Source organism: Chiloscyllium plagiosum, unplaced genomic scaffold, assembly GCF_037043375.1.
Source record: "Chiloscyllium plagiosum isolate Xiang-an unplaced genomic scaffold, Cpla_swu_hap1 HiC_scaffold_12, whole genome shotgun sequence".
In the NCBI taxonomy this organism is placed as follows: domain Eukaryota; kingdom Metazoa; phylum Chordata; class Chondrichthyes; order Orectolobiformes; family Hemiscylliidae; genus Chiloscyllium; species Chiloscyllium plagiosum.
This window is the reverse complement of record NW_028270150.1, coordinates 25893786-25909224: the sequence shown is the minus strand read 5'-3', so window position 1 is coordinate 25909224 and position 15439 is coordinate 25893786. Positions and strand designations below refer to the sequence as shown.

The following is a 15439-nucleotide window of genomic DNA, read 5'->3' as shown; positions in this document are numbered from 1 at the left end:
CACGGCTGGAGTGTTGTGTGCAGTTCTGGTCGCCACACTATCGGAAGGGTGTGATCGACCTGGAGAGGAGATTCATCAAGAAGGATCACTTTAACTCCGTGTCCTCTCCACAGATGCTGCCAGATCTGCTCAGTTCCTCCAACAATGTCAGTCTTTGTTTGTTTCAGATCCCGAGCATTGGCAGATTTTAACATTTTATTTCATTGGGTGGTTGCCTGGGCTGCAGCGTTTTTTTTTTAACCCCTGGTGGGAAGTGGGTTTCGCTGACTCGGTCAGCATTTATTGTCCCCAGATGCCCTTGAGAAGGTGGAGGTGAGTTGCCTTTGTGAACCACTGCAGTCCACCTGCTATGGGTTGACCCACAATCCCATACAGAGGGAATTCCAGGATTTTGACGCAGCGACGGTGAAGGAACAGGGATATATTTCAAGTCAGGATGGTGAGTGACTTGGAGGAGAATTTGCCGATGGTGCTATATCCAGGTATTTGCTGCCTCTGTCCTTCTAGTTAGATGTGGTCGTAGGTTTGGAAGCTGCTGTCTAAGGATCTTTGAATGTTTGGGTATGAAGATAGGGTGGGGCTGTTTCCCCTACAGCAGAGAAAGGCTTGGGGGGAGCGGGTTGAGATGATTGGTTGGAAGAAATATTGAAAACAGAGATAGGATTAGATGGGTTTAGATCTTTCTCCTTGGTCAAGGAGTCCATAACCAAGGGGCACAGCATTAAGGTTTACAGACGATTTCAGGAAGCCAACAGAGAAAATGCTGGAAAATCTCAGCAGGTCTGGCAGCATCTGTAAGGAGAGAAAAGAACTGACGTTTCGAGTCTAATTGACCCTTGGTCAAAGCTTTGACCAAGGGTCAGTTAGACTCGAAACGTCAGCTCTTTTCTCTCCTTACAGATGCTGCCAGACCTACTGAGATTTTCCAGCGTTTTCTCTGTTGGTTTCAGATTCCAGCATCCGCAGTAATTTGCTTTTATCCGATTTCAGGAAGGCTTTCTTTTTAAACCAAAGGCTGGTGAGTACCTGAAGCTTACTGCTCAACAGTGCGGTGAAGGTGCAAACCATCACAACAGTTAAGAAGTATTTAGGTGAATACTTGAAATGCCACAATGTGCAAGGGTTTCGGCCAAACACTGGTACATGGGATTAGAGTAGCTGAATGCTTGATAACCGACAAGGATAGGTGACTGTAGCACACTTAAGAGAATAAATCACAACACCAGGGGAAAGGCTGAAGCCTTCACCTGGTTTGGCAGAGTGCAGCAGACAAAAAGGAAAAAGGTTAATGTGGAGAAGCAGATGGCTTATCTTATACATGGTTCAATGGTTAGAAGTCAACTTATAGCGCCCTGGTGTCTCATAAAAGCTTTTTTTTTGTTATTGTTGACAGTGTGAAAAAGAAAAGGAGACATAAAGAAGAAAAATAGAAAATCTCGAAAGATAGCAACTTTCTCTGGATTTCCCTCAAAACTTGGTTCACCTCCGCCTATCTTTCTACTCTCATTTAAGACCCGCTTTGGTCATCTGCCCTCATATTTTCTGATATCAATTGGTCGAATTTTATTTGGTAATGTTCTGCAAAGCGCTTTGGACAGTTTACTAGTTGAACGGCGCCATATAAATGCAAGTTGCCCTTTTTGTTGGGGAACGGATCGCTGTGAGGAGGAAGTTAATTGGAACCGCCCCAATTTGAGAATGTGGCCTTTTTTTTCGAAAGGAAAACGTCAATTCAGCTTTGTCCTTTAAAGAAGTCCCCGTCTCTAACTTTGTCAATCCCTATGTTATCAATTTCCCTCCCCGCCCTTCTCGCGCTGGCAGGTATTGTCTGCATTTATCTCACCCTCAATCTTTGAAAATAGCCTTTAAGATTAACCAATTAAAGCATGCGTCCCAGAAACATGAACTGAGATTTACTCGGGTTGGTTATAAATTATATGAATAAACTCGTTGAGGGCCAAGGGGTGATGGAACACACTGTTCACTTCACTAGACCTAATTGTGAGCTTTCGCTAAATTTCTGTGATGGTGTAAATTTCGGTCAAGTATGGCATGTTTTGTATTAGATGTACTGCTCACTTACCATTAAACACACTGCCGTTTTACACGCTCAAACGGTGTCTTGATATTTTACAAGAAGAACCCTACGAGGTTATATCCTATAATCGTACAATGAAGTTACAGAAGTACATACAGATTATTTTCCCCTTCGCGGTTCTTGTGGCTTCATTATTTTTACGCGTTAAAAAACAAGTTGGTTCCCAATCTGATCAGTTGACCCGCTGAACAAAACAATTTGTACACTAGGTGCTAAGCCGCGACCTACCCAATCTCTATTCTGACCCTCAAATTTTGAAATAAAGGATCAAAGTGTTCCTTTACTTTTCAAATGTTAATTTAGTTCCAAACGCAACCCTTTCTCAGCCCCTCTGTCTGGGAGAAATCTAACCGTCTTCAGCCACACTTGCACTTGTTCCTCACCCACATAATCTGGCCCTCTCTGGTGTAATGGAACGCGCATGTTTCATCATTTGCTTTCCAATGGCATGTTCCAATGCAAATTTGAATAATAGCGCATCATATTATTTTCGCACCCTCAGAAGTCATTAAAATCGTTCCCCATATTCTCCCTTCTCATCCCAGTTAACACACAAAAATCATTGTACAGACCATTGATAGGCCCCACCCGGACAACTGCTTTCAGCTTTTGATAGAGTGCATCTCAGAAGGATATATTCTTCTGAAGGATGACCACAGCCCATTGACCAGAACGATACCAGAGTTTAGGTAGTTACATTGTGAGGCAGTTCAAGGTCTTGCTTGGTAGCCCCTTGATTATAAAAGATTAAGGATGATCTGACCCGAGGGTGTAAAATGTTTAAAAGGTGTGATATTCTAGACACTGAGAAACTAATTTCGCTGACATGGGAATAAAGAACACATTTTAAAATAGAGCTCCAGCCTTGCAGAAAAAAAGTAATAAAGCATTGTTCCCACTAAGGATAGTTAACTTCCAAATCATTTCACCAAAATGCTAGAGCAACAAGAAATATCAGGACTGAGATAAGACAAAAAAGGTATTGTTAGAGTTTAGAGGTTTACAAAATTGCTGTGTTTCATGACCATCAGCTGAAATTAAAGGTGAAAGGAAGGAGGAAATGTAACCTCTTCTTCAGTCTGTGTGACAGCAAGTTTGGCTGGTTTGATTCCTGAGGTTAACGAAAAGCCTAGATTATTTCACTGGGAAAGAGGTGCAAGGTATTTATATTTGGAGAGAATGACAGCAGTCTATGTATTAACAATGACGAAAGTCCCAAAGTCTCTAAAAAGTGCTGAAATTATTAAGGTGTAAACAGTTGTACTATAAATGGCCCAGTTAGCTTGAAGTTGAAAGAGAGTTGTGGTCAAGAATAATTGTGTTGCCTGGATGCAAGGCCATTCGCTTTCATGAGACCATAGGAAAGAGTGCAGGGGAAGTCATTTTTGAGATCAGGTTACAGACTTCCCTAAAGCAGACAGCAATTTTATGTGGTCAGCAGACAGAAGACATTGTGAACTATGATAGATGGATGTGGGAGCAAAGCCATCTTGGTACTCCAGGGGATTTATCTAGGGAAGGCATTCACTGAAAGTCATTACTCAGCAAAATGGGAAATGTAAACACATTGGAAACTGAGAGCTGACACTTCAACATTTCTAATACTCTGCACATTTATTCATTTGGAAGATGATGTTGTCTTAGAACTTATGTTTCAGAAATTAACTGAAATTCCATATATTACAAAGTTTTCATGATTTTACTTATTGTTATGAGAGCTTCAACCATAGTCTAGGTGGCCCCATGCAACACACTTGCATAATGATTAAACTCCAAACCTGGGGATCCACCATTTTGATATAAGTGCATTATGACAAGCTGCTTGCCAGTCACCTTTTGAACAATATCAATCTGCCAAACATTGTAACATGGTTATTTGAAAGTTTGTTTATAACAGTTTATGAGATTGTTATGATTTTGGAACTAAGGGTATAATATCTTCTCTTCTGAAGTCTACCTGACAGTATACCTAGGTGTTTTGATTGTTAGAAATCAATCAAAGGCTTAGATTGTTTTACTGGGTGAAGGTGCAATGCATTTAGGCTTAGAAACAATGACAGAAAGCTATCAGTGGAAGTTGACTTTCCAAGGTCCCAGAGAACTGTCGAGAACTTCTAATTGTGAACAGTTGCACTTTAAAGTGTCAATTTAGTTCCAAGATGAAAGATTATTTGGCTCTCAAGGTTGGCTAACTACTGTGATCTGGGATGCAGGTGATTCGTATTACCATGGATGTAGTGGAAACCATTTTAAGATCAGGTTGCAATATTTGCTGGAATACTACCAAATAACACAGACAGTTTGTTTTGTTTTTGAATCAGAGGAGAGAGAGCTGCTAGAGACCAAAAAGAGCCTTATGGAGGGAGATTTAGAATGAAAGGAACAAATTTGCAGGGAGTTAAAATGAGGCTGAGAGTTGCCTATTTTGAGCTGGCTGGATATATCCGAGAACAGAAAATCTCATGCAAAATAAAATTTTAAGATTGCAAGTTACCAGGTTTGGTAAAGAAAGAACAGGACTAAAATCTTGGAAGCTAAAAAAATATTTTTTATTGTCTCTGGGAAAACTGAATGGACACAAATAAGTTAAAAGTACATCTTTTATTCGTTGGGCTAAGAAAGGAAAAATATTCTATTCTATGATATAAAACACTTCAAGTTGCCTACAAGGATAGTGTCTAGTTAATACTAATTTTTTTAGTTATTTGTTTTAGCAAATATGACATTTTGAAATGTTAGTCTTTCTGCTATTAACTAGGACTTAAAACCTATTTTTGGAGTTATTGATCACTGTGGAGATCATCAAACCAACTTTATGTGTTAGCTGGAAGACAATTTATTTTGATTTGTAAGAGGCCTTGATAAATTATATTCTTTCACTTCAAGAGAAAGTTACTGAACCTATTTAGAGGCTTTATTAATGGTGATGCACGTTCAGGGCACAGAACATTTATTGTTCAAGTAACCTTGCTCAAAAGTAGAATATAATGATTCTTCTGGGAATAGAAATTTACTGCTGTATCAGAGATGGTCATCTGAGATGTGGTTGAGACACATTGTTGAGCCAAAGGTTTATCACAGAGACATAACCAGAGGCTGATGTTGAGTCAAAGGTGGCATTAGGTGGCATCACTAAACTTTGCTCAAATACATCAGATTTAGAGGGGAAGGAGAGAAGTGATTTATTGCATTAATTCCTGAACTTAGGGTCTAAAACTCTCCAGGCAAAACTATTAGTGCAGGAGCAAAGGAAATAATAGATACACAAGCAGCCAAAATTGCATGAACATGGAATTCTCAGAGAGTGATAGATTTGATGAAAATTACAGTCACAGGAAAGGGTGAGGGCGTGCAGATATTTAAACATTAGGATATGAAGTTTGAATTTGACATGCTGGAGACTGGGAACCAATGGGCTTGGTCAGAACAGTGAATGGGATTTGCTGCTGCATCAGATATGAGCAGTTGACTATGCTAACATTTATGGAGGGTGGGAGGTCAGCCTTGACAAGATTGAAATAATGGAGGTGTCAAAGATATGGACGAAAGTTTTGCCAACAAATTAGCTAAAGAGCTCTTTATATTATACAGTAAGTCATAGCTCCAAGAAGATTTTGAGCCTACTGTAAAACTGAGATATTTTAAATTTGAAGACATATTTTTATAGATTATAATTTTAACAAATGTTAATGAATGTGTTAAATTGACTGGTAAATGAGTATATCAGGAAAACTATTTAATCTTCTTAAGATTGCAAACATTGGCCGTTTATTAGATCACCTCCCATGCTATGAAACATATTTGGAAACAAGTTGTTTACATCAATGATTTAAAATATGTATAGTGTTAGCTGAACTGAATATAATGAGCTATTTCTATGAATTGTAGAAATTGTTACACAAGCTGAGATTTTAATGTCTTACACATTACTCTGTGATTGCTTTAGCATGTTATAAGCCCTAAATTGTAACAGTCTCATATATCCATTGGTTGAAATAATCTAATGAGAAAAATAGAATAAGCTTAATAGATTTATTTTTATAATATCCATTATGATGAAATATCCTGTATTTGCTATTCTAACCTTTAATTCAAACCTTCTTCAGCTCATATCTATTTTATATTTTTCAAAGCCTGATAGAAATTATAAACAAAAACAGAAGTTGCTGGAAAGCCTCAGCATGTCTGGCAGCATCTGTGAAGAGAAATCAAAGTTAACATTTCAAGTCCAGTGACCTTTCTTCAGAATTGCTAATTGTAATTATGCCCAGTATTGCACTGATCCATCCTAGATGTGAAACTAAATGTAATTTTGAAAGAGAATATACATTCGACTTCATTAAAAAGATTGTTTTAATTTCCCTAAATAATGATTATGGATTGTGAAATTGGCTGAAAGTTTAAGGTTCCATTCTCTGTGTGTGCTCAGCTAACTGATCTCTGCTGCTGTTGCAATTCACGTACCATCATCAGCTTTACTGCCTTTGGATTAGGGACAAAAAGAGTATGACAGGAATGGACTATGCTTTTTACTGAGCCTGGAGGAGAAATTCTACTTTTCCTAGCTCACAGGGCGTGAAAAAAACAATTTAAACTGATCTATTGTTCACCTTCTTCGGCTCCTGGCTCACCCCCACTAGAATGCCTGGCAAGAAACTCATTCTGTGCCCCACTGATGCTATTAAGGAGAAATTACAAACAATCAGCAGAATATGCTGGAAGAAGTCAACAGGTTAGACTGCATTTGAAGAGAGAAAATAATCACTTCAGCTTGGGTGATTTTTCTTCAGAATGTCTGTTCTTGTCAAAAATGCTTTTTAACCTGCTGAGGTTTTCCAGCATTTTTGTTTTGATTTCAGATTTCAGTAAAGCATTTGATAAGGTTCCCCATGGAATACTCCTGCACAAAATACGGAGGTACGGGATTGAGGGTGATTTAGTGGTTTGGATCAAAAATTGGCTAGCTTAAAGAAGATAGAGTGTGGTGGTTGATGGGAAATTTTCATCCTGGTATTAAGTTACTAGTGGTGTACCGCAAGGATCTCTTTTGGGTCCACTGCTGTTTGTCATTTTTATAAACGACCTGAATGAGGGCGTAGAAGGACGGGTTGGTATATTTGTGAGTGACACTAAGGTTGGTGGAGTTGTGGACAGTGCCAAAGGATGTTTTAGATTACAGAGGGACATAGATAAGCTGTAGAGCTGGGCTGAGAGGTAGCAAATGGAATTTAATGCAGAAAAGTGTGAGGTGATTCACTTTGGAAGGAGTAACAGGAATGTAGAGTACTGGACGAATGGTAAGATTCTTGGTAGTGTAGGTGAGCAGAGAGATTTCGGTGTCCGGGTGCATAGATCCTTGAAAGTTGCCACCCAGGTTGATAGGGCTGTTAGGAAGGCATACAGTGTGTTCACTTTTAGTAGTAGAGGGATCAAGTTTCTGAACCATGAGGTCATGCTGCATTTGTACTCTGGTGCAGCCACACTTGAAATATTGCATACAGTTCTGGTCACCGCATTATAGAAAGGATGTGGAAGCTTTGGAAAGACTTTAGAGGAGATTTAGTAGGATGTTGCCCGGTATGGAGGGACGGTCTTACGAGGAAAGGTTGAGGGATTTGAAGCTGTTTTCGTCAGAGAGAAGAAGGTTGAAAGGTGACTTAATTGAGACATAAAGATAATCAGAGGGTTAGATCAGGTGGACAGTGAGAGCCTTTTTCCTAGAATGGTGATGGTGATGGCTAGCACAAGGGGGCATAGCTTCAAATGTCAGAAATGTTTTTGTCCTCAGAGAGTAGTTGGGGAGTGGAACGCACTGGCTGCAACAGGCATTTAAATGCTTATTGGATAGGCATATGGAGAAGAATGGAATAGTGTAGGTTAGATGGGCTTCAGATTGGTTTCACAGGGCGGGACAACATTGAGGGATGGAGGGCCTGTATTGCGCTGTAATGTTCCATGTTCTATGTTCTATTTTCGGCATCTGCGGGACTTTGCTTGTGCATTGTTGTCATAGAAATTAGAGTCAAGTCCCGAAGGGACATGTGTTAAACTGGAAATCTATCCACTTTGGACAGATGTCCTGCTACCGTCCAAAAAAGTAGGTAATAATGGGACTGACTCCAGGATGGGTAAATGACCTCAGAAATTTTACCTGCTTGTTCATCTGGTTTCCATTTTTATTTTATAATTAAAATAGGTAGAGTGATGGGAATTACATGCAACATATTGTTATGTGTGTTTAATAAGGTCTGGCATATTTTCATTACCAGGTGGAACTAACAGGAAACAGCATTTATGAATACATTCATCCCTCTGATCACGATGAGATGACAGCTGTCCTCACAGCTCACCAGCCTCTCCATCCTCATCTACTGCAAGGTATCATCTCATCAACAATCTCTATAAACTGTATATAATTAAAATCAATGCCGAAACAGGGTGAGGTACAATCACAGTTTTCAGCTGCTCATGATTCTAATCTATTTATCAAAGACTTTGCAAGTGCTATAAGAGAAATCAAAGAGACTGGTAGGAACAATATAATCAAAGCTTAACAAACATGTGTTCCCTTTTTAGTACCATATTCAAACTTTTACTAGCACCTGGTATTGCTGAACTTTGATCAACCATCTTGAAACTCAGTAGGCTCTCTTTTTACAACAATATCAAAAATGTTTATGAATTTCCATCAGGAGGTCTTATTGTCAGAATAAATTACTTTGGTTCAATCAGTAGCTTTCTTGTCTGAGAAACTTGTGACTTTAAGTGTATTACAAAACATCAGCACACGAACAAAGTGGATACTCCAGCATAATTCTGAGTGCAGACTGCTTTAATAGACTTGCTGCCCCCTGAATGCTTTAGACATAAATTGAAGACCTTGTGAAACTCCTCAAAGCAGAGCAGAGAGCTTTCCTCATGGTGTTGTCAGGAAATTTCCCCAGGTGTAGATCCAAGTGTTATTTGCATAAATTAACAATTTCATAAGTAATCATTATTTTCCTACACATTACTGCCTTTGTGTTTCAAAGTAATTGTACATGAAGCATTTTTGGACACTTCTGAAAGATCAAATATGATATTAAAAACATCAAAATCGTTTCTTTCACAGATATACAAGGCAAGTACGCCTTAGTATTTCAGGTATTTGTAAGCTGAAAAAATTGATTTAAAAAATTGAATAAAAGTTCCACACATGAAAATGTGCTTCATGCGAAGGCAAACATATCCATACAACACATTTCAGAATGATAGATAACATCTTTCAAATCTGAGCCTAAGGTGCAAATTCAGTCCATATTGTCAGAATAAGGTTTTCTTTCACCAGACAGCTGTCAGGTAATAAGATTAGAATAGTTTTGGCACTGTTCTGTGGTCTATACCACTTATGACTTAGCACAATTCAAATCAAATTGGCTATTTTACATTTTTGCTAATGCTGCATGTGAGATTGCAAACTTTCTTCTAATATTGTGTTGATTTTGATTTTTCATTGGGGGCAAGTCAGGGAAAATGAGAAACATTGTTGGGGTTTTGCCAACAAGGAGGTTTACTGCATCAGCCTGCATTTGACTTGACCTAGGAATGCTTCAAGAATGGAAAAACTAACTTCCTCACAGTGAGTTTACTGCTCTTCCAAATGACATAATGTATGCTATTTAAGAGGGAAATCAGAAAGCATTTCTCCTACTAGAAACTCTGGGCTACTTTGTTCCAAAAGGATGTGAACACTGCAAGTTTTGGAACTTTCAAGACTGATGTAAGCTTTGAGATTTCAGGCAATTACTTCAAATCATGCCAGTCTGGTCAAGGTTCCCATCCAGTCCCAGCCATCTGGAGTAAAGTGCAGCAATTTAGGAATATGATCAATGATCTTCTCTACTCTACCAACATAAATGCCACTATATTCTCTCTGATACCTCACACTTACTTTGTCTCTGCCTTCTCCAACCAAGGCTCATGCTCCACCACTCTCATGATGGCTGCAACATCTTCTCTTACTCACTGCCACCCACTCTAACCTCTGATAATGCTCATCCTGTATGCCCTCTGTGCTGTCTATTCATTTGATCAGGGTTCCGTCCCACCTACATCAACACTAACACACGTATCTCACACTTTCATCACTGTTAGTACCTCCCTGTCTCTCATTCCAGGAGGAAAACAGCTCACAATAAGACAGAGAGAGTCACAGTAGTGGTGGGCTGTCTGACATTCAGTCTGTCAACTCTTACATGGAGACCCTCCTGACTGTGACTGCTCTGAGTCGCTGACCAACTGTGTCCAAGTCCTTAGATTGGAATCAGAGGCTGTCTATGACTTATGCTGGGACTCCCTGTGCAAAAGCTATCTCCCTTCACTTGACTGAAGCCTGCTGACAACCATGACAAGCTTCTTTCCTTTGTGTCCATGCTACACAGTGGGGGGCAATGGCCTAGTGGTATTATCACTGAGCTATTAACCCACAGACCCAGGTAATGTCCTGGGGACCCAAGTTCAAATTCTGCTATGGCAGAGGATGGAACTTGAATTCAATAAAAATCTGGAATTAAGAATCCAGTGATGACCAGGAAGCCATTGCTGTTGGTGGGAAAACCCATCTGGTTCATTAATGTCCTTGAGGGAAGGAAACTATTGTCCTTGCCTTGTCTGGCCTACATGTCACTCCAGACTCACAGCAATGTGGTTGACTCTTAACTGCCCTCTGGGCAATTAATGACAGGTAATAAATGCTGGCCTAGTCAGTGATGCCTGTGAGTGAATATGACAAGGCAAGACAGAAGTAATATGAACCTTGTATTTTTGCCTGAGGGGGCAAAGTGTAAAAAGTAAGGCAAGACTAAGAAAAGGCAGGGCTGTTGCAAACATTCAGGTCGGCTTCGAGTGTGTGTGTGTTATGACAGCATGTGCAGAGCCCAGACATGCAGCCTGGTTCAATCACTGGGCTGGTTGTGTGCTCCCTGAATGCACTGTGTCCTTGTTCCAACATTACAAAGACAGTTTCCAGTGCAGCCCGAAGTGTAGCATTGAATTACAGAAGTATTCTATAGTGCAGGTTAGGTGTATTAGTTAGGGGTAAATGTAGAGTAATAGGGTTCTGGAACTGGCTGTGGATTGGTTACTGTTCAGAGGGTCGGTATGGACTTGTTGGGCCAAATGGCCTGTTTCCACACTGAAGGGATTGTGATCTGTCATGATGGTTCTTTGAGGCTGGCACATATCGGAAGCTAATGTCAGTGGATGACAGGTGCATGTAACGGATGCACATGGAGTGTGTTCTGAGATGTTGATACCCTGTATCTCTGTGTACTTTGAAGCAAGTGGCAAGCTGAATTCAACAGGTACCCACTGATGCCAAGTTTTCTCAATGTTTAGCTTATTTAGCAAGTTTGGTATTATAGGAAGCTGGATAATAATGAGGCAAGTTGTGCTGTCAATGAGACGTTGAGCAAACAATAATCCCCCTTAAGTGACAAGTCATCACTTACTGAGTAAGAAACTCACCAAGTCACTTGTGAAAAGCATAAAAGATGCAGCAAGTTAGTTCCAGTGTTGAGGGCAGCCTTCCTGGACCTCTTATCCCATTCTGCTACAAATCTCACCATAGTCCATTACGCTCAGATCTCTGTACAATTCTGTCTTACTGCCTTTTCTTAAAACGTTGCTTAAAGGAGACACAAGGTTGAAGCTTTCATCTTACACTCATTAAGACTTGGAATCGAGAAACAGACTTGAAAAAGGGACAAGATTAGAATGGTGCTGGAAAAGCACAGCAGGCCAGGCAGCATCCTAGGAGCAGGAAAAATCGACGTTTCAGGCAAAAGCCCTTCATCAGGAAAAAAGGGATACCAATTTATTCAGCATGAGAAGAAGGTACTGATTATTTGGGCCATCTAGGGCATGGAGATGCAGCACAGAATCATAGAAATGTAGGAGCAGGACTAGGACATCTAGCCCCTCAAGGCTGCTCCACCATTCGACATCATGGCTGAGCATCTACCTCAATTCCATTTTTCCACACTATCTCCATAACACTTGATGTCATTAGAAACTAAAATCTGTCAGTCTCTAATTTAAAGCTTATACTTAATGACTGAGCTCCAATGCCCTCCGGTGTAGAGAATTCCGAAGATTCACCATTCTATAAGTGAGGAAGTCCCTTCTCATCTCAGCCGCTTGGAAGACTGCCAAAGACAAGACATCTAGGCAGGAGACGATCGCATGGTATTGGCAATTAATGACTTCAAACCAATGCACAAGCAAACTCAGGAACATCAGCGTACTGGCTTGTCAGGGGCACTAGGCCTGAAACAGAGGCTGTGGAATAGCAGCAACGTAGTTAGGATACTGCTGCCCCAAGTGTCCCATTGCCTGGCTTCCTCCATGGCAGTTGAAGATGTTGTGCATACAATTCTGTGGAAGTCACCGTTGAGATGGATTAACCAATGTCCACAGATTCAGGACACAGTGAAGGAGAAATCGCCTGATTTGATGATCCAGGATATAGCAAAAAATAAGGTGCCAGTTTCAACACTAAAGCAACAAGACCCTATCAACCCATACCCAAAAAATGGTAGAATCAAATGTACTAGATAGCTCATACAACATTCTGGATCAGTGGTGCTGGAAGAGCACAGCAATTCAGGCAGGATCCGATGAGCAGCAAAATCGACGTTTTGGGCAAAAGCCCTTCATCAGGAATAGCTTTATTCCTGATGAAGGGCTTTTGCCCGAAACGTCGATTTTGCTGCTCGTCGGATCCTGCCTGAATTGCTGTGCTCTTCCAGCACCACTGATCCAGAATCTGGTTTCCAGCATCTGCAGTCATTGTTTTTACCTCGTTGTTTTTAGCTCATACAACATGATGAGCAGTGGTGAGGATGCATCTTGTGACAGAATGTATTCCATCACATGCCTGACGTGCTTTATAGATTGTCAGTAGGCATTAGGACGACACGGAGTCTAATATCGGTGGCACGGTGACACAGTAGTTAGCACTGCTGCCTCACAGCGCCAGAGACCCGGGTTCAATTCCCGCCTCAGGCGACTGACTGTGTGGAGTTTGCACATTCTCCCCGTGTCTGCGTGGGTTTCCTCCGGGTGCTCCGGTTTCCTCCCACAGTCCAAAGATGTGCAGGTTAGGTGAATTGGCCATGCTAAATTGCCTGTAGTGTTAGGTAAGGGGTAAATGTAGAGGTATGGTTGGGTTGCGCTTCGGCGGGTCGGTGTGGACTTGTTGGGCCGAAGGGCCTGTTTCCACGCTGTAATGTAATCTAAAATCTAATCTAATCTGACCTGAGTTTGAAGGCACAATATTGATATGGCTGGTCTAGTTCAGTTTCTGGTCAATAGTAAGATTGTTGAGAATGGGGGATTCAGTGATGGTAATGCCATTGAACATCAAGGGGAGATATTTAGATTCTTTGTGGTTGTAGGTGACTATTGCTCAGCACTTGAGTGGCATATATGTTACTTGCCACTTATCAGACCAAACCTGAGTATTGTCCTTTTTTTCACATTTGCTGTTGTGGTTATGGGAAGTGCTAGTGCACTCTCACTTACCTTGCCCCCGGCCCCACCCCTACCCATTTATCTCACTACCCCCTCAGCTCACAGCCTCATTTCTGATGAAGGGCTTTTACCCGAAACATCGACTCTCCTGCTCCTCAGATGCTACCTGACCTGCTGTGCTTTTCCAGCACCACGCTTTCAACTCTAATATCCAGCATTTGCAGTTTCGCCTAGATTTACAAATCTACTCAGTAACGAGCACAGCTCTCGTCACTTTGAATCCTAATTCAGCAGCAACTTTGATTATTTTTCTCACAGAAGTTCTTTGAAAAGATGGGAAAATACTTGTGGAAAAGGTGCAAGAGAAAGTGAGAACTGGGTCAAATTGACCTGAGCATTTGAGTAACAAGTCTCCAATTGGAGTCCAAACAGTAAAATGCCAGAAACAGTTAATAAATTTGGTCAGTGAACAGAGCCAATCTTCAGCACCTGTTCCTTCTCTTTTTAGTGCCAATTAGAATCAATCAAATTAACAACAAAATGTCCCCTTAGGTAACTCAACCAATAAACACACGTAACTGCTTATTCCAATATATTAATATTGTGGCATTGTGGGTCTAATTTAAAGTTTTATTGCAGTCCCCATCATTGACCATAAGAAAAACACAATTAAATAAACAAGCAACAGTAAATTTACTCTTTGATGTAGCTTTGCTTCCACAAATAAGCTCTACTTAAGCAGTGGAGAACAGAAAAGACTAAAGAGATTAAACATGTCTAACTGTAATTGTGCAACATTGAAAATAATAACTTTGTGAAGGCTTGGTAAAATATGAGCCAACAAACCCATAAAGGCTGTATCCTGTGCTAACTTAGATAACTTTATTCAAACAAGCAGATTGGATGGAGGCTGATATGTGAGAGACTAAAGACAAAGTTATATTAGAATAAAAACAGATATTGCTGGAGAAACTCAGTAGGTCTGGCAGCATCTGTGGAGTTAAAATTTCCAGTCCAAAATGGTTATTCTTTAAAACTAACAAGGAAGAGGTGAAAACATGATGGAATGTATACTGTGGAGAAGGGTAGGAAGCAACAAGTGAAACAGAACGGAAGAGATTGAGGTAGATTAGAGACCAATGGCATCTCATGCCAAAAGGCAAAAGAAGTGGTGAAGATTGTAGAAAAGGGAGATAGGTCTAGGGTAGATGGTAATAGAAGAACATAGGTCAGGTCTGCTGGAAGCAAAAACAAAAAAAATCAGACTCTTGTGAGGATTGGGGTGTGTATAGGAAAAATAAAATGGAGATTGAGTTCATGGTCTCTAAAGTTGTTGAATGCAATATTGTGTCCAAAAGGCTATAAGTGCCTCACTGACAAATGAAGTGTTGTTTCTCCAGCCTATGTTGGGTTGCATAGAAACACTGCAACAAATATATCATATAAATGTTAGCATTCAAGCAAGATGATGTATAAAATGGCAAGCAACTGGAAGGGTTGAAGTCATTATTGCAGGCAGAGTGGAGGTGTTCCACAAAACAATCACGAAGTCTGTATTTGGTCTTGCCAGTGGAGCGGAGACTACGTTGTGAGCAGTGAATACAGTAGACTGGATTAAAGAAGTACAAGTAAATCATTGCTTCACCTGGGAGGAATGTTTGGGCTTTTGGACAGAGAGGTCATAGGAGGTTGAAAGGCAAGTGTTAAGTGGGAAAGGAGGGGGATAATGTGTTGGTATCAGAGTGAACTAGGATGTCCCTTTGGAAGACTGACAGAGAAAGAGGAGGAAGATGCTATCCTGTTGAAAGTGGCAGAAAAGATGAAAGATGA

At 40.5% G+C, this 15439-nt stretch overlaps 1 protein-coding gene across 1 annotated transcript in view; it reads left to right on the top strand.

Annotated features, from left to right (window-relative positions):
• sim2 (SIM bHLH transcription factor 2) overlaps nucleotides 1-15439 on the top strand; it is a 93892-nt gene that overhangs the window by 39945 nt on the left and 38508 nt on the right. Inside the window, exon 4 of the mRNA XM_043701233.2 lies at nucleotides 8368-8476. Coding sequence (XP_043557168.2) covers nucleotides 8368-8476 — 109 coding nt within the window. The remainder of the gene's footprint in view (nucleotides 1-8367; nucleotides 8477-15439) is intronic.